The 22,682-nt window shown below is 38.9% G+C and overlaps 1 protein-coding gene across 3 annotated transcripts; it reads left to right on the top strand.

Annotated features, from left to right (window-relative positions):
* The first annotated feature begins 14,435 nt into the window (after nt 1-14,435).
* On the top strand, nt 14,436-22,424 carry POMP (proteasome maturation protein). Of its 3 annotated transcripts, none has more exon segments than NM_001245582.2 (6): nt 14,436-14,469; nt 15,822-15,919; nt 16,326-16,386; nt 18,414-18,515; nt 20,204-20,297; nt 21,928-22,423. In NM_001245582.2, coding segments are annotated over 6 exon segments (426 nt in total). In that variant the 5' UTR covers nt 14,436-14,466; the 3' UTR covers nt 21,996-22,423.
* Nucleotides 22,425-22,682: the final 258 nt, after the last annotated feature.

Here is a 22,682-nt window from a genome sequence, read left to right as displayed (position 1 = left end):
AAGCTAACTCCATTTGGAGTGAGGGAATGGGCTTAGGTCAGATGAGGTCCTAAGATCCCTTCAACTAAAATTTTATATGATTTTATGATTTACAGGGTCATGAGAGAAATCCAATGCAGGAAGATGTGCTGAAATCCAATTTAGTTTTAGTAGCCTTCAAGTATGTGTTTGAATTATTGCTGAAACAGAATCAAGAAAGAAATATAGCTGCAGGACATAGAGAGATACATTTCTAATACACAGGTTCCAAATAGTTTGAAAATAGGAAGTATGTTCTGTCTAGCTTGCCAGATTGAAACCAAAGAGATCATTTGTCATGTCCAACATTTGTAACAAGCTCTTTTGGTTTGGGGCAAATATCTTAATCTCACTATAAGTCAGCTGCTGATTTATTAAATAAAAAGATAAATCTGTTAATTCTCACATATTTGTGAATCCTTCAATAATACTTAAAGAAAGTGCACAAGTGGATTCCAACAGGGCAAAGGACAGGATGCATCTCCTTAAGTTCTGAATAATTTGTATTACTGTAAGACAAGCTGTTCCATAAGAGAGTCATGGACAGCAAAGCTGGGAGGTTTAGCTCCAGGAATCTATCATGCAGACATATGGATTTGGTTATTAGAATCTCACCCAGGAAGATAGGATACATAACTTCTTCCTCAAGCCTTCAGATGTAGCATTAATCAGAACAGAATAAAAAGTAGGGTGGATCTTTCTTTTTCCTCAGGGTCTTAATAACTGCACTTGGTGATGGGTTTTTTTGGCACTGTTGTTAATAATACATTGATAAAACCACATTGTAATTTCTGTATCAAAAAATGAGATCATTAAAATCATACAGCTGTCCCAATGACTTCCAGGAAATAAACTTCTGGATGAAAAACAAATGGTTCAAATTTAACTTTGCTTAGATATTAATTATTCTTGGGAAAAAAATATCTCTGTAACTGTCCTAAGACAAGTACATCAACTGCTTACAAACACAGAGATCTTTGCAAGTTCTTTAATCAGCAGAAATCTCACTGCACCGCACTCTTTGAATGCCATGATCACCACAAAAATGCCACATGACTTCTTCCATGTAACACTTAGTATTTCCAAGTGGTGGTCTGTCTGCTTGCCTTCTCCACAAATCCCAATGTGATTATTCCCCAAGTGAGTCAGGAGGTGAAGCAATATCTAAGAGAAGCAAAAGTGAAACTTTATTCTCAAGCCTGAGTTCAATAAAACAAAAATCTTATCTTGGAGTAAAACTATTCTCCCAAGAATATTATAATTGATATAAGTGTAAGGAGTTGTCTCAAAAGCAAATTAATCTACCAATTTACCTGCTGCCAAGATTAGTTTCCCAACCATGCTTCTAGAATGTCCCATCTCAGCTGTCTCTACTGATTATCTTCCACTTTGACACTCTTCCTGGAATTACAGTTCTCCTGACTTAATTTAGTTAGCTAAAGATGATTATAGAATCATTAGGCTTGAAAGGACCTTTAAGGTCATTGAGTCCCACCATTATCCCAGCACTACCAAGTGTATCACGTCTCCAAGTGCCACAACAACACATTTTTCTAATACTTCCAGAGATGGTAACTCAACCACTTCCCTAGGGCAACCTCTTTCAGTTTGACAATCCTTTCAGTGAAGAAATTCTTCCTAATATTCAACCTAAACCTCCCTGGTCAGTTTGAGGCCATTTCCACTTATCCCGTCACTTGTTATGTGGAAGAAGAGACAGAACCTCACCCAGCTACACCTTCCTTTTGGCAGTTTTAGGGAGCAGTAAGGTCTCCCCTGAACCCCTTCTCTCCAGGCAAAACACCCCCAGCTCCCTCAGCCCCTCCTCACAGGACTTGTGTTCTGGACTTTTCCCCAGCTCCATTGCCCTTCTCTGGACACGCTCCAGCCCCTCAGTGTCCTCCTTGCAGTGAGGGGCCCCGAACTGAACACAGGATTGGAGGTGTGGCCTCACCAGTGCCAAGGTCAGGGGACCATCACTGCCCTGGTCCTGTTGGCCACACTGTTGCTGGCACAAGACAGTCACTGGCCTCCTTGGCACAGCTGGCTCATGTTCAGCTGCCACTGACCAGCATTCCCAGGTCCTTTTCAACTGGGCACCTCTCCAGCCACTGCCCCCAGTCTGCAGCACTGCCTGGGGTTGCTGTGACTCAAGGGCAGGACCAAATGCTTGATCTTGTTGAACCTCATACAACTGGCTTTGTTTTATCAACCCAACCTGTCCAGATCCCTGTGCAGAGGCTTCCTACAGATGATGTAAATATCTTCTACCACATACTGACTTACGCTCTTATAAGCGTGTGTTTGTACTACCAAGGGCATTTTAAATCCTCAGCTATGATACAAAAAATTAAAGGTTGCAGAGCTCACCTACAAGCTCCATCCCTTGACTTTTCTTAAGCTTGAAGTATAAGCATCTTACAGTTAAATTGATACTTTCATTCTCTCTATGTCCATTACTTAGTAGACTGTGACCCTTGTCTTATATTGCAATGCCTGCACATTTTACACAAAGAAAAATAATTAATATTGATAGGCAACATTTTTAAACTTTTTTTTAACTAGCAGAAAACCTGCATGGGAAGAAAATGACCTCTAGCTTAAGAAACCAGCAAAAACAATGTATTCATAGATAAGTAAAATCCGGGACACAAAATTATCATAATCCACTGTCATTGCTTTCAGACCTTAATGACCAGATGTGATTCAAATTCTTAAACCCCGTGCTGATTGGCTCTCGGAAAAAATCATAAGGTAGATTCAAGCAGGTAAGAAATTAAAATATATCACTGCAACTTTTCAGCATTCTGGGTTTCTGCAAGGTCTTGGGCACTCCCAGTGAGCTGGAGTGTGTGAAGCATGTGGGCTTTCTTATGCCACTGCCTGGTTTCCTCTTCCTTGAGAACAATGGTATGAATGGGACTGGGAGGGCAGGAGAGCATCCACCCCTGGAGGACAGCTATTCACTCTGCTCCTGCCAGAGGCCTGTCAGCATTTCCACTGTTTCACACGAGTCCCAGCTTCAGACAGGGATGACTTCATTTTAACCACTTTTCTCACATTTAAAAAAGTCAAAATTAGTCAAAACAAAAACAACAACCATGTGTGCTCAGGGATGTGAGCGGAGAAATAAGGATAAACAAATCTGCTCTCTTGCATATCCTACCAGCAGTTCATCTCAGCATGATCCTTAAAAACAGCAGGGTGCCTAGCCTCAGCTTTTATCAAATAACATTTATAGGACACCCCACATTCCCTACCAGTGGACCACAAAGAATCAACAGGGAATGAATAGGCTGTCTTTATTCTTGAAATGTTAGGGTCCAGCTCACTCAAAAAAACCCCATGATCTATTTTATTTTGTTTTCTTGTGCTTTATAGCATGGGAAAGAATGGATGAGCAGTGAGAAAAATTATGGTTCATCTTACAGGCATGTTTATGAAAACAACTGGGTGTAAGGACAAATACCCCTCTAAATCAGTTCTGCATCTGCACAGACAGAAGATGGCAGCTGTAAAGTCTGTTTTACAGGAATGTCATCAGCTCTTCAGTGTAGGAAGAGGGAATGCATGCTCTAGCATGTCTATCCAGATGTGTCCAGGGCTGTTGTCCCTAGACAGCAGAGGACATATGGCCTTTAAAGAGGACAAAGTTTGGCTTTGCTATAAAAGAACTAGCCACTTCCTGGAGAGGAAGATGCAATGATTTTTTAGGAAAACGCAGACACATTGTGAGCTCTGAGGAACAGTGATCTAGAGAGGAAGGAAGAGGCTATGGAATGAGGACTAAACATTACCTACCTACAAACTTTGTAATTAAGGCTCATAGCCTGTTACAAATGACTTCTTGTACGACCTTCACTTACATGACAAGAAGCAAATACTTTATGTCTTTATTGTTTTTATTTTCTGCTTCTCCCCTGCTTGAAAAGAACAACCAACTTTTAAAGTACGCCTGTAATATGAATTTCACTGCTAATAAGGAGGAAGGCCAAAGTGGAGTATGCACTGCAAGAGAAGAAAAAGGCTCCGTGCTCAGGAAAAGATAAAGAAAGAAAGAAGATACATGGATAACTTGATAATGCATGCCATGTCTCCATACTTACACAGTGACTCCCTGGATTTTCAAAGTTTCAAGAAAAATCTGGCACAGTTGTGTTCACAGAATTAATGCAGAAAGTAGGAAATGTTTTTCAAAATTTTAATAACATAATTTGCAAAGTCAGCAAGTTATGTTTTACTACAGGTATATTAGGAAAAGCAAGAAAAATATGTGAGTGGGAGACAATGGAAAACTGTTTTTTAGCTTTCTTGTTTCAGTAAGTAAGCACATAACATCCTTCCTTTGGCTACACGACAGCTACGTTTTCTTGATATTTTATTGTGAATAAACACACATGGAAGTTCAAGGAGCTCTCTTCCGTAAATATTGCTGTGGCTTTTAGCTGCTGAATTAATGTATTGGATTGAGTTTATTTTTTCATAATTTTTCAAATAATAGAATTATTTTATCAGTATTACAAATGCTAATGTATTATCATAACTCAGTAGCTTGTGGTTTTAAATGCTAGGAAAGGAAGTGGGGAATAGGACAGATGTCAAATCCTTTGAACAGAGAAATAATCCTGAAATCTACTCTTCTCTTTCTTATCACCTAACATTCACATCTTATTATGTTCAAATATGCCAGACAGAAGTTAATAATAGATAAGCGTATCTAGAATGAGGGCCAAACACATCACTTCATGCTCTTTATCTCTGTAATCTTTCTTCAGAGGAATTCTCTCCTTCTGGAATTTAGGGCAACTTTTTGGGAAACCACAGTGATACCAAACTCAGTAAGTTATCAGTCCTTACAACATGTGTGAGCTGCCACTGGAAGCAGAGCAGATGAAGATATCAACTGACAGCAGATTTTTTCCCATAATATCTGTCATTAGACTAAAGAAAGTATGAGCTTATGGCATATTAGGTATGAAATGATGGATTAATAATTTCACAAGCTTTCAGGAAAACTGCCAGAAAAACATTGGGAAATGTGGCATTGAAGCAGAAAAGTAGATTATTGCATTAGTCTCTCACTACCAGACTAGTAAGAAGCTATCTGAGATCCCAGAATCACAGAATCAGTTAGGTTAGAAAAGACCTTTGAGTCCAGGCTTTGACCAAACACCATGTCAACCAGACCATGGCACTGAGTGCCACAGCCAGTCTTAAACACCTCCAGGAATGGTGACTCCACCATCTCCCTGGATGAATTGGTGGGCTCCAGTTTGCAGACCCTCAGGAACCTGTCTCGAAGAATGAGCACCTTTTTCAGTCCGTCTTTGAAAACCACCAGGAATGTGCAGAAGCACATATTTTAGGCTGGATCTGAGCACTGCTTCAGGGAATAAATAAAATGTGTTGGCAGGCTGAGCTAAATAAGAGTAATGCAAAATGCTAAGTACACTTGTAAGTAGAATTGTCTCTTTATTTAAAGATTGGAAAAATTCTAATCTTTAGAGTTTTGTAAGCACACTGGATAGACTTTGTTTTAAGAATGCTTGGGACCAACACTGGCATAGTGTAGTTATTGTATTTGTATGATGAAACCTGGTGCTTTAGTCTTGTGTTCATAAAAATGGGTATGAAATAAGACAGAATAGAAACGTAGTCAAACATTTCTACCATTCAGAGAGAGAGAGAATGGTTGAAATAACTTATCAACCAACCCCAATACTATTTTTCAACATATATTGAAAAGTAGGTTGTTTTTCTTGGACACAGAGCAGATCTCCATGTTCCCTCTTTACTACAAGAAGAAAAATCTGGCCTCATTTAGTCAAATCTTCTGCACTGAGAAGCTACAATCCAGCACATAATTTAGGGTATTATTCTTATTTATGCTCTGTAGACATAAATATCCCAGAGGAGAAGGCTCCAGACACTCTTCCTTCCTCTCCATTTCAAAGGATTTTTTTTATCTTTTCAGAATGGTCAGTGTGCTATTCCCAAAGAAAAGCCAAAAGCTATAGTTTTACTGCAATCAGCTTTAGCAGGAATCTAGAGGGAAAAATCAAATTAGGAAAAATAATAATCATAATTTTCATGCAGATACAGCTGTTCTTGAAATTTGATGTAGATCCAATTTCTAGCCAGGGCAGAGCCACCAAAAATGAGTATTCTTCCTCAGTTTTCAAGCAGAATGTGAAGATATGACATCACAGCAAGACTGAATGGTAATTTTGAAGAAATCTGTAGAACTGGAAATGTCTATTTCCAAGGTGGTAGAAAATTTTTAAGAGCTAAATAACCAAAATTCATACCTTAGGTGATTTTCACCCTCAGTTCTCAAAGAATCAGCACAGCAATCACAAAGCTTACAATAAGTGTTCTCAATAAATCTTGCAAATATTGGTTTTATCTGTTAGTTCATAGCACACTTAGCAGTTTTATTTAGGAAAGAGAGGGAAGGAATATTTTAGATAGCCGTAGAATCAATGATCTGATTATAACAATACGCATAATTTTTAAATATACTTTGAAGGAGAGTGTAATTAGACATTGGGTAGTTGAAAAATAACACAGACTGAAAAAAAATATCAATTTCCAAGAGGAGGCTGTGTCATAGCAATAAAATATCTTTACTTGACTGTAAAAAGGATTTTTTGAAAATAGTAAAGTACAGCTCTCATCTAAGCATAATTTTAGTTTAGCACTTGAGACAACATGAGGAAAAATATTTAAGATTGAGAAGAAGGATGGTAACAGTAGGACTGAAATTTGAATAGAAGTTTGCTCAGAAGACTACAATGAAGTGCCTTGAAATGCGATGATTCAGCATATATTGGAGTTCCTTGGGCTCTATTTTTAAGATCAGATTTATTTCATATTTCTATAGCTGATGGTCACTCAAGAAATAGAAATATGTTAATTAAAGTTAATGGTCGCCCAGAAAGTCATGAGGTCTGAAACCAGAGGAACATCAGACTAATCACACTTGAACAACATGAGAATAATAAAATAAAACAGGATCTTTGACTAAAGACTGAAAAAAAGATTTCCCACAGCAAACCAAGTGTTTGCCAATCAAATATCTGAGATGAAGAGAAAGCCTGAGAAGCAGGCTATCTCACCTGTGTGAGAAGCACCAGAGTGAAGCAATTATAAATAAAACACAAACGTGATCCTAAACTGTATAAGAATTGTATTACTGTAGCTGTGCATGAACTGATGTGACCTCATCTGAAGCACTCTACAAAAGTTTGCTTATGCATGTTCAAGAATGTAAGATTGCAATGTGCTCTGGGAAGGGTTGTTGGGATTATCATAGTTTTCATGTCCTTTTCATGAAGAAAGAACCATGTCAGCTAAAAGCCACCAGAATAAATAGGTGTAAACTGGCTCTGAATGATTTCTGTACAGATATTAAGTTTTCATGACTGGAACAATGAGATTTGAGCACAACTACTAAGAACAGTCAGGGAAGAAGGAAGGAATCAAGTTAACTTAATATTCAAGTTTATTAAGATGTTATGAAAATAATTATACAGCATGGCTCTTTGTAACAGCAGTGGGCAGGACTCAGTAAGAGGAGCCCTTGAATCCAAATATCGACCTCCTTCCCCCTCCTCATCTCCCTTGAGCTTGTATATTGCTTTGATCTGCCCACTCTGATCCTTCACCACAAAGGTATTAACGCAAATTTACTCTCAGAGGAGGATATGACAGTCTGTCTTGAAATGCCCACTGTATATATTTCCCAAACTCGTTCAGGACTGTTTGCTTCTTTGAATAAATGGCTTGGGGTTTGTTTTTCCGGTAATCTTTCACAATTTAAAAAAGTCCTCCCGAAGAAGAAATCACATAAGTTTTCACAGTTAATTTGCATTCTCTTTGCTCCAGCCTAAATCAAATGATTTATTTTCTTTTTATTTTTTTTTTCTTTTTCTTTTTTTTTCTTTTTCTTTTTCTTTTTCTTTTTCTTTTTCTTTTTCTTTTTCTTTTTCTTTTTCTTTTTCTTTTTCTTTTTCTTTTTCTTTTTCTTTTTCTTTTTCTTTTTCTTTTTCTTTTTCTTTTTCTTTTTCTTTTTCTTTTTCTTTTTCTTTTTCTTTTTCTTTTTCTTTTCTTTCTTTCTCTCTTTCATTCTCTCTCTTTCTCTTTCTTTCACTCTCTCTTTCTTTCACTCTCTCCTTCTCTTCTTTCTTTTCTGTCTTTCTTTTTTCCTTGTTTCTTTTTTCTTTTTTTCTTTTTTCTTATTTTTTCTTTCTTTCTTTCTCTCTCTCTTTCTTTCTTTCCTTATTTCCTTCTTTCTTTCAATTGAAGGTCACTCTGAAATTGATTCACAATCTTTCTTTGCAAAAATAGAGTCAAAAATAGAGAATTTACCCAGTGGCATTACCTTAATCTGTTTATTTTCTCTTTAGTTTCAGTTTAGTATGTTAAATACAGATTTTTCTACAACTTCATAATAGTATGTGCTTCAATAACTGTGAAAAAAACTTTTATTGGCTCTAAACTTGTATTGGCTCTTTGCTGCAATATTCTTTACTTAGTAAGTATAAAGCTGCCACTCTTTGAATTCACTGACAGTTTCTGTCACAAGCATGATATGATATAAATTGAATAGGAAATCTCATTGTGACAAAGTTCCAGCAACACACAGTCAGCATCTTACAGCAATAAACTGGAGTATAGAAGCATGACTTAGGCTGTTGGTATGACATATATAGCAAAAAAGTAATTAATGCCATGGAACAGGTAGCTGTAAAGACTCAGAATTAAGAGATGCAATATGAAGATCAAAACAAGTTAAGTCCATTATGTGGAAAACCTGCAGTAAGGAAGGATGAATAAAATCATCCATGGAAAATGTATACTCATAGTTTCAAAAAATAAAAAGTTTCTTAAAAAGTAGGAACAAAAAATAAAATTTGTGATACATTATGTTCTCCCTAGAAACAATTAACTTCACCACCATTTACAATATAATATTGTTGAATGCAATAAAAGCTTTTCCTGCAGAAAGTGTGAAATAGTTCTCTGTTACAAAAACAATGTTGTTTTTTGCTCCTTCAGTGAACTCTGTTCTCCAGTGTGTGGGATCATTGCACCTGAGTGGAACTCTGTCAGTCAAACAAGCCCTCTACAAGAGTCAGGGTTTGCATGTGAGCTTACTGTAAACTACGACCTCTGTCTACCTAGAAGAGAGCAAATTGCAGTTTTCTGTCAAAAATGAGTCATCAGATTTAAACCTAAGCCAAGCCTGGCCAATGTTTGAGAGGCTCAAGACCTATTTCTGATTTTGCTGGCTAAATCTAGGCACTGGCTGGCTCACATCCTGAGGAGTTCAACAGATTATTGCCTTTGAAGATTCAAGCCTTAACTATTTCTAAGCCAGACACCATCATGATATCCGGGGGCCTAATTCTTATACTTAAGCATATTGTGGCTGGATCGGAAACTTTGTCACAATTTAATTTTTAAAATAACAAAAAATGCACATGGAGAATATTTTTGATTGACAGTTTCTTAGAGGGAAAAGAAAAGAGGGAAAAGAAAAAATATTCTTAGTGATGCACATATTTTTGCTGAAAATGCCTGTTTTCTCTGCTGAATGCCAGTTTTTCAGTTTAGTGATTATGGGTTCATTTATTGTATTCAGCCATAGGAGGAAATTAAGGTGACTTCTGATTATTTAGCTGCTTAATGGATGTGGTGATGAGTCAGAGCAGTCTCAGACTCCCCTTTTGCTGCTATGCAGTTTGGCAAACTCTTGTGGGATTTTTTTTCCTGCACAGTAGCAGGACTAGGAAGTAATGTTCCATTCAATTCTTTCAGCTGTGACTGCCATTAATTAAATTCAAGGTTTCCCGTAGGAAGACACTCTCACAGGAAATGTGCTCTTAGTCTCACCTATACGTTCAGAGTGGGTAGGCTCCTGGGAGAAAAATCACTCCAGACTGAGGGGGAAACACAAAAATATTTTCCTTTGAATTCTCATGAGGGACCTGATTTCAGACCAGAGGTCCTGACTACGTGAACACTCGCTTGGCTAAACGTTGGACTCAGCCTGCAGGATTAGTTTAATAGTGTCACAGGGAGGTAACAGAGCTTACTGAAAATAGTTATCAATCCATTAACTGGGAAAGTCAAGTACTGCCCATATAGCTTCAGCTGTTGCACGTACCTTGTTTTTTATCTTTTGATCTTGATTCATAATTCTCACAGCGAGTGAAAAAGTACTCAAATCCAGGCAGGAGTATCTGAGCGAGGCTGAAGAGAGGCGGCTGGCGAGCGCTGAGGGAAGCAGGAGCGGAGTGTTCGGGTGCTGAGCATCCCCTAGTGACCGGCTCTCCCAGTGCAGCATCCTGCTATTCTGAGTCTGCACAAAGAGCGCAGGGAAGCCCAGACTCACGGAGTACAAACAACGGATTAGTACAAAAAAAGTATTGCTAGACTTACAAAAGCACTGACAAGCTGCAAAGTAAGTCATCACTTCTAGAGAACAAGGACTCCTTTTTAATCCAAGTACATTGCTTGGATCAAAACACAACTGTCTTCCCTCGCCTGATCCACCAAAAAAGGAACTGAAAACAGATATATTATCTTTTCACTTAAATTTCACCAATGAGTTATAAATCAGATAATGAAATGAGGGATTGTCAGTATTATTTCCCCACTAGATGTTTCAGTATGTTAAAAAAGTCTACATTCATATAGAGATCCTGATGCTTTCTTTCTGGTCACCTATTGGATGCTTGGATGCTTGCTGCTTTTGAACGATGAGGATGGGAAAGTTTTGACTAAAGAAGATCCTACAAACTGTATATTTTGCTAGTAAACAAACAGGAAATAATAAGCTCTTTCAGCAATATGTGGGATTTCTTTTTTTTTTTTTTCTTTGTCTCCCTGCAACAGTAACTTTTTTCTAAATACTTTCACCAGCTTCAGGAAAGGGTGGGTTAGAGACAGGGGTTTCCTGAGCTCTTTCAGAACATGGTTTTAACGAAGCCGTGTGTTCAGAAGAGCCCCTAGAGAGTCTTGTTTTGGAACAGTCTGACGCCTACATGTTATTATCTTTGCTACATTTTGCAGTTTTGTGTGAAATTTATTTTTAATCTTTAACAAAACATGCCTCTGTTTATCTTAAATTCAGAAAAGGTTTAATAATGTAAAACAAAATAACTTTTTAAATAATTAGATTTACAATGAATGCCAAAACATAAAAGTATAAAGAAAGTCAACAAGAAAGGAGTTCTTAAAGATCAAAGAAAATGTGTTTATTTGATTTGATTAAAAAACAAATAAAAAGTACTTTCACTTTAACAAGTTATAACTGACTGTTGACAAAGACCAGTGAAAGAGTTTCCCAGTCTCACAGGATAAAGGTTTTCTTCTGATAGAGGTTCACGTAGTCAGAACAGATTGCTGACACTGATACGCCAAAGGAATTATATTTTGAAAAGTGACAAAGCTGCATCAATATTAAAAAAAAGCCATGGATACAAAGACAAGCTTCCTTGGAGAACATACTCTTTTTGCAGCCTTTGCCCCGCACAAAAAAATTTTCAGGACTAGGATTAGGTAGCAAAGGTTGCCCTATATCAGACTTCTCTACCCATGGAAGAGGAGATCTGTGGAAGCCAGCTTCTTCTGGGAACTCTGCTGCTATGATAACGCAGGTTTTGAGCTAATGTTGTGCCTCTGTGTGACAATTTTTGAATCCACCTTTCTTCTGGAGGCTTCAGCAGGAAATGTAAGGACCTCCCATGAAATGATACCATGCTGGGATCCAGGCAAGAGAAAGCTGAGTAACTGAAACCAGGATTTGTTTTAGGTCAAGCTGTCTAAGCTTTGTTTAATGAGTTTTTTTTGAGTTTTAATTCCAATTTAACTGATAAAACACCATATGACCAGTATCATTTTCTTTAAAAAGAGTAAACACTTCCTCATTTCCAAAATATAAAAGTCTAAGTCTAAGGGTAGCTTAAATCTTTAGTGAAGGTACACAGCTAAACCAAAAAGACCAGATTTGACATTCCAAAAATGTTGTGGTAAAAAATATCCAGAAAACACATGAAAGAGTAATACAGTTTTGACCTCCTTTACACAAGGTGATGAAAAAAAATTTATCAGAAAACCCCAAAACATTTGGAGTGTATCTTTAAAGGCAACATGTGAAATTCATCATCCTAACTTTATGGAAGTCACCAATTTAGAGGAGCTATAATTATTTTCACACTAATTTTAAGGTGTCCACATCCTCTTAAAAGAGTGTCCCCAGACAAGAAGGCCCCTTTAGCAATTGCAGTCACTGCATGTCACTTTCTATGTTACCATCTGCCAGGGAGATGGCTTCAGGCAGAGTATGCAGCCCTGCAGCCAGCGCTGCTCCCAGCAGGGAGGTTTCAGCACACAGGGCGCTGAGTGCCCGGGCTGCTGTGCCTGATGCAGTGCCCGTGGGCTCTTGTCTGCTCTCTGGTGACCCCGGTGATGGTGGCAGCCCTGAAATCGCCTGCAACATGCAGAGCAGCCATATCATCTGCTCCTGAGCTGTCAAAGTGCTCAACGCTCACCACGGGCTCTTATTTCTGGTCCCAGGTTTGGTCAGCCTGACAATTGCTTGTGCAACTCCTATTTGTTTGCAGTGGGGCTGCAGAGAGGAACCCAATCACCCACCGTCAAGCTGCTCGCTGTAAGATTGTTAAAGCAAAGTTGGTTGTGAAAGGAATCAAGCCTTGCTTCAATTTTAAATACTTGGTAATCTGATGAAAAAAATACGTGTGTGATTTGTGTTTATGTCTGGAAGTTTTCCCTAGTGTGAAAGCCTCTAAAGGAAAACCAGTTCTTTCTTGCAATGTATGCCCTTTTATGTTATGCAGCCTAGACTGTGGATCGCAGTGATGTCAAAAATGTACATGGAGTGATTGCATCCTGTCTGTGTCCTGCAAGAATGACTTTGAAAGTTAGATGTTTCATCTCTACAGTCATATCCTGATCAACAAACTCAGTCAATAAATAAATACATTTAGTGACAAAATCTAGCTTTCTGTATGCTGCAGTTAAACAGGAACTTGATTTGTTTTTTGTATTCACATCTATTCTATAATAATGAATCCAACACCACAATAACCAAGTACCCATTATAGTTATAAGATCAGAGAAACCTTTGTGGTACTCATTTTCCTAAAAATGATTTTAAAAACTCTAGTCCATTCTCATTCTTTTGAAGTTTTTGCTTTAAACTTAAGACTTAAATACAAAGGGCTAGAACTTGTGTTGAGAATGTGAGGGGTGGGGGGGATTTAAGAGGAGTACAGCTATTGTCCAAGAAACAGCAAAACAGAGTATAAAGTGTATTCATTTTTCAATTGTTTTTTTTTTTACAAATCTTAGTGCCATTAAAACATAGAAAATTCCTGCTTAAATATTGCCTCTGTGGCTGTGTGTGTGCGTGACATAGAGAGATGATGTTTAATTGCCACATATAAAATCCACAAACCCAGGTCAGTTTGGGTCACTAAGGGTAACCCAAATTAAAAGGTTAAAGGATTGAATGAGCTACACATCTCAGAAGAAATATATAAAATAAACATCCCAGATACACATGTGGAGCTATGCACTGAAATATATGGAAAACTCTCTGGAAGCATCACTGCCTGGTCCCACCACCTCAGGCTGTCAGCACTGCGATGCTTTTGGTGTCACCCAAGCAGCTTTTGCTGCCTGTGGCAGAGTGGGACACGGTGGGTTTGACCGAGAAAAGCTCTCGGCACCAAGACACCACAGACACGGCTGCCCCCGGCTGCTATGGGAAGGTGCTGGTCAACTTCAGCTCCTGCTTGGGACCACGGTGGCACTGAGACAGCTGGGCTTTGCTGGCATGTGAGAACGACCTGGAGTTTTAGCCTGGAAAAGAAGATGTCGGGGGTGACCCTATTGCTCCCTAGAGGTGCCTTAAAGGAGGGTGCAGCCGGGGAGGGGCTCGGCCTCTTCTCCCAGATAACAAGCGACAGGACAAGAGGAAACGGTCTCGAGTTTTGCCAGGAGAGGTTTAGGTTGGACATGAGGAGGAATTTCTTCACAGAAAGGGTGATTTAGCTTTGGAATGGGCTGCCCCGGCGGAGTCACTGTCCCTGGAGGTGTTTAGGGAAGGACTGGATGAGGCAACCTCAGTGTTCGGTCACGGGTTGGACTCGCTGGTCTCAAAGGTATTTTCCCACCTAACTGCTCCTGTGCTTCAGTGAACAGCGCGTTCAGTTTAGGGCACAGACCTACGAGTAAGAGAGCCGTGCCCAAGGAGGGCCGAGGCCGGGACACGAACCCCGAACCCCGAACCCCGAACCCCTCACAGGAACCGCCCCCACACCGCCCCTGGCCCGCCCCTCGCGCGGTGACGCACAGGGGGCGGGGCGGAAGTGAGCGGGCGGGGCGGAAGTGGCCGCGCGCTTCCAGGGGCTCAAGATGGTGAGTGCGGGAGCGGTGGCGCCGGGCGGGTGGCGGTGTCCTTGTGTTCGACTGCACCGAGCCAAACCGGACCGGACCTCACTTGCTGCCCCCCCCCAGATACCCCTCCCGTCACCCTCTTGGCGTCCCCGGGGGCAGCGGAGCCGTGCTGAGTCATAGGGGTCCGGCGCGGCCATGGCGGGTCTCCTCGCGGGCGCGGGCCCCGGGAGGCGCGGAGGGCTCGTGGCGGCTGTGGTTAAAACCCTTCCTGCAGCGAGTCGGGACGAGAGCCCTGGCGGCTCAGCTCCCGGGGAGGGAGGTCACGCCTCGGCCCTCCGCGGTGGGCAGCGGCGCTGGGGCTGCCTGGACGGGCCGGGCACTGGGGTGACTCGGGAGTGTTGCTTTTGGGGAGTGTTTCGTGGTTTTCTCCTTGAGTTTAACTTTGGTTTTCCCTCTTGTCACGTCCCCCAGGTACCGTATCTAATGCTTTCATTTGCAGCAGTCTCTTGTCAGTGCTGAGAATGTAAATTGGTAGATGGGTTATATGCATGGAACAACAGGCATGTTAGGACTGTTCTACAGCTCTTTGTTACTGAGGGTTCGCACATTGGTACAGAAGTACCAACTTAACTGTAAGTGTGAGTTTTCTGTTGGATCTGACAGTGCTGCTGGGGGAAACCCTTTCAGTGAGCTGCTCATCACTGTCACCTTCCAGAGATTATTGCTGTCACCTTTTGCTGTTTATTAGACATTGCCATATTGGAGGAGCAATTTTTATGAACAATCCTAAAATCACTTTGATAAATTCAGGTAGGTTAGAATGAAATTAATCGCCTAGGTTACCAGTAAGCAGTACTTAGTAAGTCTGTGGACTTCTGGTGATCCACTACAAGTTCCTACTTTCCTTTGTTCTTTTAGTTAACTGGCATACTGGGCTGCTCAAATACACCTTGTCCTCCTTATGGCAGCCTCAAACTGTGGCCAAATTTGATCTTGTGTCAGTATTGCAGTAAATGAAGGAATGCTCCTTTCTGTCCTGTCAGCTATCAGGTTTTCCTTTCCATCCCTGCAGCCCTGGGTGGAACGAACAGGGGGTATATTGTCAGTTTAACTTGATCTGGGTCAAGCAGACCCAAAAATGTTGTCAGTACCTTTAGTTTTTATCAGACCCTCTGAAAGAATTCAGTATTAGTGTGGGGTTTATGGATTTGGATGTTTTGCCTCTATTTTAAAGAAAATCTAAAGTCTAGGGCTTGTCCATGGGTACTTTAAAGAGTTTTTGAGCTCTTTTTTCATTTGGCTGGCCTAATGGCCCATATAAAAGTGTTCTGGTTCTGTTGAAGTAAAGTAATCCTTTTTTTCTTTTCTTCCAGAATTCCAGAGGCACTGCTTCTCTGTTGAAGAATAGTATCCCATTTACAGATGTTTCAGCTTCAGGGCTATTTGAAGGTCATGATCTTCTGCGCAGAGGGTACGCTTCACTTTTGCTTGCTGAATTGTGTCATAGACAGTGTTGAACTTCAGCATCTGTTAAATGTTGGCTTTTTACAGAGGTTTCTTGCAAGGTGTGTTGCAAACTGGCATTTACCTCTGTGATACTGTCCTTTAGAAAAGAAACGTCAAAGTATTGATAATTGTGCAATATCTGATAGTTTTAATATACATTTATGTGAGTGTGCCGTAACACTGTGGTAAAGGGTTAATTTCAGTGCTGGGACAAACCCCAAAAGTAATATAATAAAAATAGTTTGGAGTTTGCCATTTTTACCTGAGTGCGATACTGGTGTACTGGTGTTTGTATCTGAGATTGGTTTTGGAATGCAACTTAAAAAACATATCCCAATTGAAATTAATGTCTTTTCTACTTGTTCTTCTAGCTTTACAAGTGTGAAAAATGATTTGTTGCCCAGCCACCCACTGGAGTTGACAGAAAAAAATGTAAGCATAACATGAAATGTAGCCATCTTCACTCTTAACTAATTATGAAGTTTAAGTTAACAGTGTGGTTATCTGGACTGCTTTGTATCGTAGCAAGTAATGAGCAGGGTCTTTAACAGAATGAAGGTGTTCAACAATAGTAACACTTTATTTACACAAATAACATTGTCAGCAAGTCTGTTTATTATTAATCTCTTACTTACATCTCTCCCCAAGTGGGCTTCCCAGTAGGGACTTGTGTGGTCAGGTTTAGCCATCCAAGAGTGTGTGTGCAGCCACCACAGGTAGGCCAAGGGCACACCTGTCACCTCGTGAAGGTTGATCCTCCCATTTTGTCTGTAGATTTACCGTCTGTCTTCATTTTCAGACTTTCAGCCTGTGAGCACATACATGTATTTCCATGAATTGCTCAATCCCAGCTAGACGTTTTACACCTGCAGTTTATCATAAGTGTTTGCAATCTTGTCTGGCTCAGTCCTTGCTCATGGACCATTACAAGTGGTCTGTGCAAGGTAGTGGGAGGCTGGACTTGCTGACTGAAGGGAATGTCTTTGGTGCCTGTTTTGTCAGTGCAGAAGATATGATGTATCAAACTGTCCTGAAGCAAAGATGTTATTTTGATAGAATGTTCCAAATTGCTAAGTTAAACAGCAGGACATGGTCTGACTGTGTGTGTATATATATATATATATATAATCTGATTTTAGCCAGTGTTAGTGTTGCCTTGCATTAAAAGGATAGTTTTGTGACATCAAATTTGTGAGTTTATTTATAAATACTGTTAATGTTTCAGACCTATTTGTTGTTTAACTTTTTTTTAACTGATTGTTATAACTTAGTTTTTAACTCAGTTCTTGATATACAAAACCTGCATAATTAAAAGATCGCATGAGACAAAAAAATGCACAGAAATAAAACAAGCCATGTGATCCCCTAAGAAGTATATGAGTCTTCTAAATTGTTTCTTCCATGTTTGATTAATTTTTCTATAAGTTTACAGCCAGTTTAATAATTATTTTCATGTACATTTGAATGGGAATGTATTTAACTTAGCCTAAGATAGTCATGGTTGGTTTTGCTGCTGTAAATCTTAAAGTTTTTCAGGCAGCACTGGTAGAAACCAAATATCTCTGCTATCCAAAAATCCTTATCTCTATAAAATAAATGGAAAAATAATGTAACCAGAATTATAAAATTAGGATGAGGCATATAAATAGTATTTTCTACTACCTTTTGAAGAGCATTCAGTATATGGATTGTTACAAAGAAAATGCTTGTTATATCTTTGACTTGTATTTTTCAGTTGGTTTTTGAGATCCCTTCTCATAAATATGTTCTCATAATAATAGACTTTTGTCATGGTAATGGAATACAGATTTTAAAATTGGAGATTTGGGTTTTTTTTATTATTTAAGCTTAAGTTTATCATTAAGTAGAACTTGTTTCTTTGTACTCTAGTATACATGAGTGAGCAGTTTTTCTTTAAAAAGCCTCTACTAAATAAAATTTCTTTGTCTTACTGGTAAGTCTGAGAGCAGTTGGGGAAAATAAGGGTTTTCATTTGCTTTTCGCAATCATAAGGAGTGTAAGTGGTGCTCTGTTTCCTTGCTTGATCAGAAAAGAAGTACATCAAGTGTTTTCAAGTAGTCTATGATATCTACTATGATATCAAATTACTTTTTGTGATCTTTAAACTGGACTTTGCTTCCTATAAATCCAGACAATATTGTTGTAAAGTAGTGCAAAACTGTACCACTTGGTGGTGTTACATCTCCTGATTATCAAAAATTAACAAAATAAAATTTCTCCTATTTTTGAATAAAATCTAACAAAAAACCAATTTCAGCTTCATAGAACAAATCTTACTGCATCACTCTCTTACCTGTACGCTTGAGATATGTTTGATGGTATCACTGAATTTTTACATACAAATTTAGTAAGCAGGTTCTGTTAAGTAGGATGTCAAAAATTTCTTCTACGGCTGTACTTCAAGTTTTTCTAAAATAAAATCAATATTGTTTTGACAGTTCCAGTTAAATCAAGATAAAACAAACTTTGCCACACTGAGAAACATCCAAGGAATCCACGCGCCTTTAAAGCTGCAGATGGAATTCAGAGCAGTGAAACAGGTAGGCATTTTTATCCAATTGGTATAACTTAGGCGATTTGAAAAAATGTTTACCTTGAAGCATGCTTTCAGAGACACATCTTTCTTTGTTGAGATACTTTATGTTTCCAAAAGAAATTAATCCACTGTTAAGAAACTTCTGTTAAAAATTATGAACCAAACAGTGCAATTATTAGTTTTTAGAGCAGTCCATATACTGAAGCCTCTTAGCTGCTGTTATTTTATTGGTAATTTGGTGAAGTGGTAACTGCTCTAGCTTTGCTGTGGAATAGCTTCCTGTAAGCCTTCAGAGAAAAGCAGGAGGAATTGAGTATTAATTCCTAAAATTAATACTCTCCCCTGTGGAACATATGACCTTCACGGGAAGGAGTCTCTGCAGCTGTAGGGAAAAGAGACTTAGGGGTCTGAAGCAGGTAGTGATTTGGGAGTAGATGTAGAGGTAATGTGAAGCCTGAAACAGAGAGTTTTCTGTCTGCTTATTGTTCCTCAGCCTTTGTTGTAAGATCAAGGGAGCTCTACAGGGAGTTAAGTTCAAAGGTTTTAACTCTTAATTGAGAAGCTGTGTCTGTCTCCTTTTCCTTTTCTCCTAGGATTGAGGGTAGCTGGAGAAAGGGAAACATAGAAAGCTCATTGGTACTAATAAACTTTTTTGTCTTCTGGAGGTTGTCAAGCTACTAAGACTAGATTTTCCAAGTGAGTTAGAGCAATTTTGTACTCTGAGTGATAAGGTGCTACTAAACCATAGTGAGCTGCATTAAGCTTGGCAGAAATTACTGGTCCTGAGGTGTGAAAGTCAGGATGTGAGATATGCAAACATCCCTTGGTCTCAGCTGTGCTGTCTTGAGCAATCTTTTCCCTAACTAACATTAGCACATTGCAGAGAATGAGGGAGGTGAGGATATCCTGTTTGTCAGTCTCCAGAGGTGGTTCTGGGAGATGGGTGGGGGAAATATGGTGATCAGAAGATTTTTTTACTTCAAAATTCATGTTGGGTATACAAGTTTTCTTGTAGTTTAGCTGAAGTACCTCTAGTAGTAGTGAATGCTTTCTCAGAAAATTTATGGTCTGAAATCTATGTGTGCTACTTGAAGTTTTTTTTGGAAATACTGTGAGTGAATGATACAGAAGACTGTTGAAAATAACTGGGAGTGGACTTGAAGCTTAAGAATTGGTTGAGATTGGAGACATAATTATGATTTAGATTAATTAAAAGGAGGATTATGTTTGAATGTGAAAGTCAATATAGCTCTTTCACTTGCATTCTTGACCTGTGTCAGAGATGTAGGAGGCTTAGAATGTAGTTCCCAAACTCTGCAGTATACATCAGTTGCCCAGTGCTGACCTCTGAGTCTGGAGTTTTGCAGTGAACCTCCCCAACTTCATGTGAGAGGAGCTTTACAGAGTAGACAGAAAGTACTTTGTTATTTTTTTAAAGTGCAGCATTTGCTGTACTACCTACACCTCAGTGAAAACTAAAAATCTATTAGAAGGCTGTTCCTCTCAAACAGATAATCAAAAGAAGATGATTGTGTTTGTGTGTCTTTGTGTCCCAGTAGTTCTCTTATTCCAGTGTTGTTTTTTCCTGCCTGTTGATGTTTCTAAGTCACTTCTGACTGAGAAATCCAAATATGAACTCTTTCTATTTCAGATGTGCAGAGACTTGAACTCTTGCTTGAACTCTTTTTACAGGTCCAGCGTCTACCATTTCTTCACAGCTCAAACATGGGAATGGATATTTTGAGGGGAAATGATGAATGCATTGGTTTTGAGGATATCCTTAATGGTAAATACATTCTGGCTTTAATATTATGGAAACATTTAAGGGTAAAATTTGGGAGCTGTGAAGTTCTTTGCCGCTTCTGAACAAGAGAATTAAACTCCCAAAATGCAAAAAACAACATTAAATCCTAAAAGCAAAGAAGCATAGAGGAAGGAGAAATAAATGTAATTCAGCTGTAAGTTATGTGGAACTCACTCTGCAATATTGAGCAAGACAGTATTTGCTTGTAGGCTGGGGGAGTAGATTATGCATGTATGTTGTATGCCTCTTTCCTCAGAAACTTTTAAAGTATTTGTGCAGATTTTGTCAAGCAGAGGTTACAAAGTTTTTATCTGTAGTTAAGAAGAAAATGTTAGAGAAGGGGTACAGAATTAGTGAAACAGATAGATACTTAGCAGAGAAAAGGCTCCCTCAAATGAACTCAACAGGCTGCAGTTGTGTGGTAGTTTGACTATTAGTATGTGTGGAATAGAATAAATCTGGAAAAATGGCTTTTGAACAAATTACTTCTAGCTTGTATTTAGGGAGATGGAAGGAGGCAGAGAGTATTTTGAAGTGGGATTGGAGAAGAAATAGCTGGGGAGACAGGAAGCTGGAAATAATGGAGGAACAAATCTGAATCTAGAGGCATGAAAATGACCCCAAATCTGGGGTTATTTTCTGAGATGGATATAGAGAGACCAAGGGAAGGAATCTTGGGCTATTGTGGTTCTATAGGGGTAGAGCAGTGTTGAACATAATTTGTAAAAATTTGGTTATTTACCATTGCTCACAACAAACTGTTAGATTTTTATAGAGTGCTGAGGAGAGTGGGTTACAAGTGTTTTTGTTAAGGCTTTATTTATCAGGAAGTGGACTAGATACTTCTGTTGTCTCTGGAGGAATCAGAGGCATTAATATGTCTTTATGGAAAGAAAACTTGATTGATCCACCCATAAAGAAAAGTATATTTCTTCCAAACAGTCGCAACATGTGTGCTGGCCCTGGGTTTTTTTTTTTTGTTTGATTGATTTTTTTAAAAATTTTTGTGTAGAAAAGAAATTCATACTGTGAGTATTGGTCTCTCTTGTGTCCTCTGCACATTCCTTGGTAGCCTTTGAGTACAGTGGCTAAGGTCAACCATACTTTGCAGAATGGAGGAAATCTCAGATATTTACAGGTGTAGAATTTCTGTGAAACTAGGCAGCTGAGTGGAAAGGAGAAACCAGGAGTATGTCCCAGCTAACAGAAGGGAGGACTGTGAGCTCCTGTTTTGCAGAGAAGTTATGTTGGAAAGAGGTGTAGGGCAACTTTGGAGAAAAGATTCAGTCAGACTTGAGTTTTCTCTTTCTAAACTTCTAAATCCCTTTGAGATTCAGGCAGTTGGAGTCTGGACTTATGCAGAATTGGTTAGTTTTACTTGAAATGTATGTGTGTGTCCTTATGACAAGCTGTTCCACAATACGTGTTTGTTCTGTGATCAGTGCTTTGGATAGAGGCTACTGAGTTACAGATCTGCACTCGGCAACACTGTCAAAAATCAAATAACTGTTGCACTAAGCATTATAATGCAAAGAGATGTTCACCTTCATTTGTTATTGTTATTCTTTGTAGCTTGATAAAGGCTTCACACTGTCTACTTTTCTTTTTTCAGATCCTTCCCAGAGTGAGGTTATGGGAGAACCACACATGATGATGGAGCACAAGCTTGGTTTATTGTAACAAAATATACTTTACAAACATGTTTTGTGTGTGTCTTTCTAGCGCAGATCTAAGTACATGGTACTAAATTGACACTCACAGTGTTAAGCAAGCAGACCTAGTTATCACTTGCCTTCCTTAATGAAAAGGCACATTAAATGTTTAATGTCTCTAAATTGTTCTGTGCTTGTTATCAATCATACAAATGTCCTGTAACTAGGTAGTTTAAATAATGCCTTTTCATAAACTGCTCAGGACAATAGCTTCTTAAATATGGAAATGCTATATATGTATACAAGAAATTCAAAAATACCCAGGCATTTTAAAACTGACTACTGTGGTAAATGCATTTAATGGGGGAAGAGGAAGGTATTTTCCGTTGCATAACTCTGTTCATGAAAATTTCCATACACTTTTTAAACTATTGAATAAAAGTTTGCTATAAATGCTGTTGCGTTTCAAAATATATTTAATCCTAAATCAAGAGTCTCTTATCCATGACCCAGTGTTGTCCCTTTTATTGCAGTATATAAAGGTTTTTAACTTTGGCATTGCCAGTTACATACATTGTAGCTCTCTCTTGACAGCTATTTGTGGGTGAGCTATTAAACTTTTGTGTAGAATTGAAAGTATTGCTGTAACAGTAGAATTGAAGGTCTAGATTTTTTTCATGTGTGTTCCTGGGAGTGTATTTTGGTTTCTGAAAGT

This window comes from Taeniopygia guttata, chromosome 1 (assembly GCF_048771995.1).
Source record: "Taeniopygia guttata chromosome 1, bTaeGut7.mat, whole genome shotgun sequence".
Classification (NCBI taxonomy): domain Eukaryota; kingdom Metazoa; phylum Chordata; class Aves; order Passeriformes; family Estrildidae; genus Taeniopygia; species Taeniopygia guttata.
This window is presented reverse-complemented; position numbering and strand designations above follow the sequence as displayed.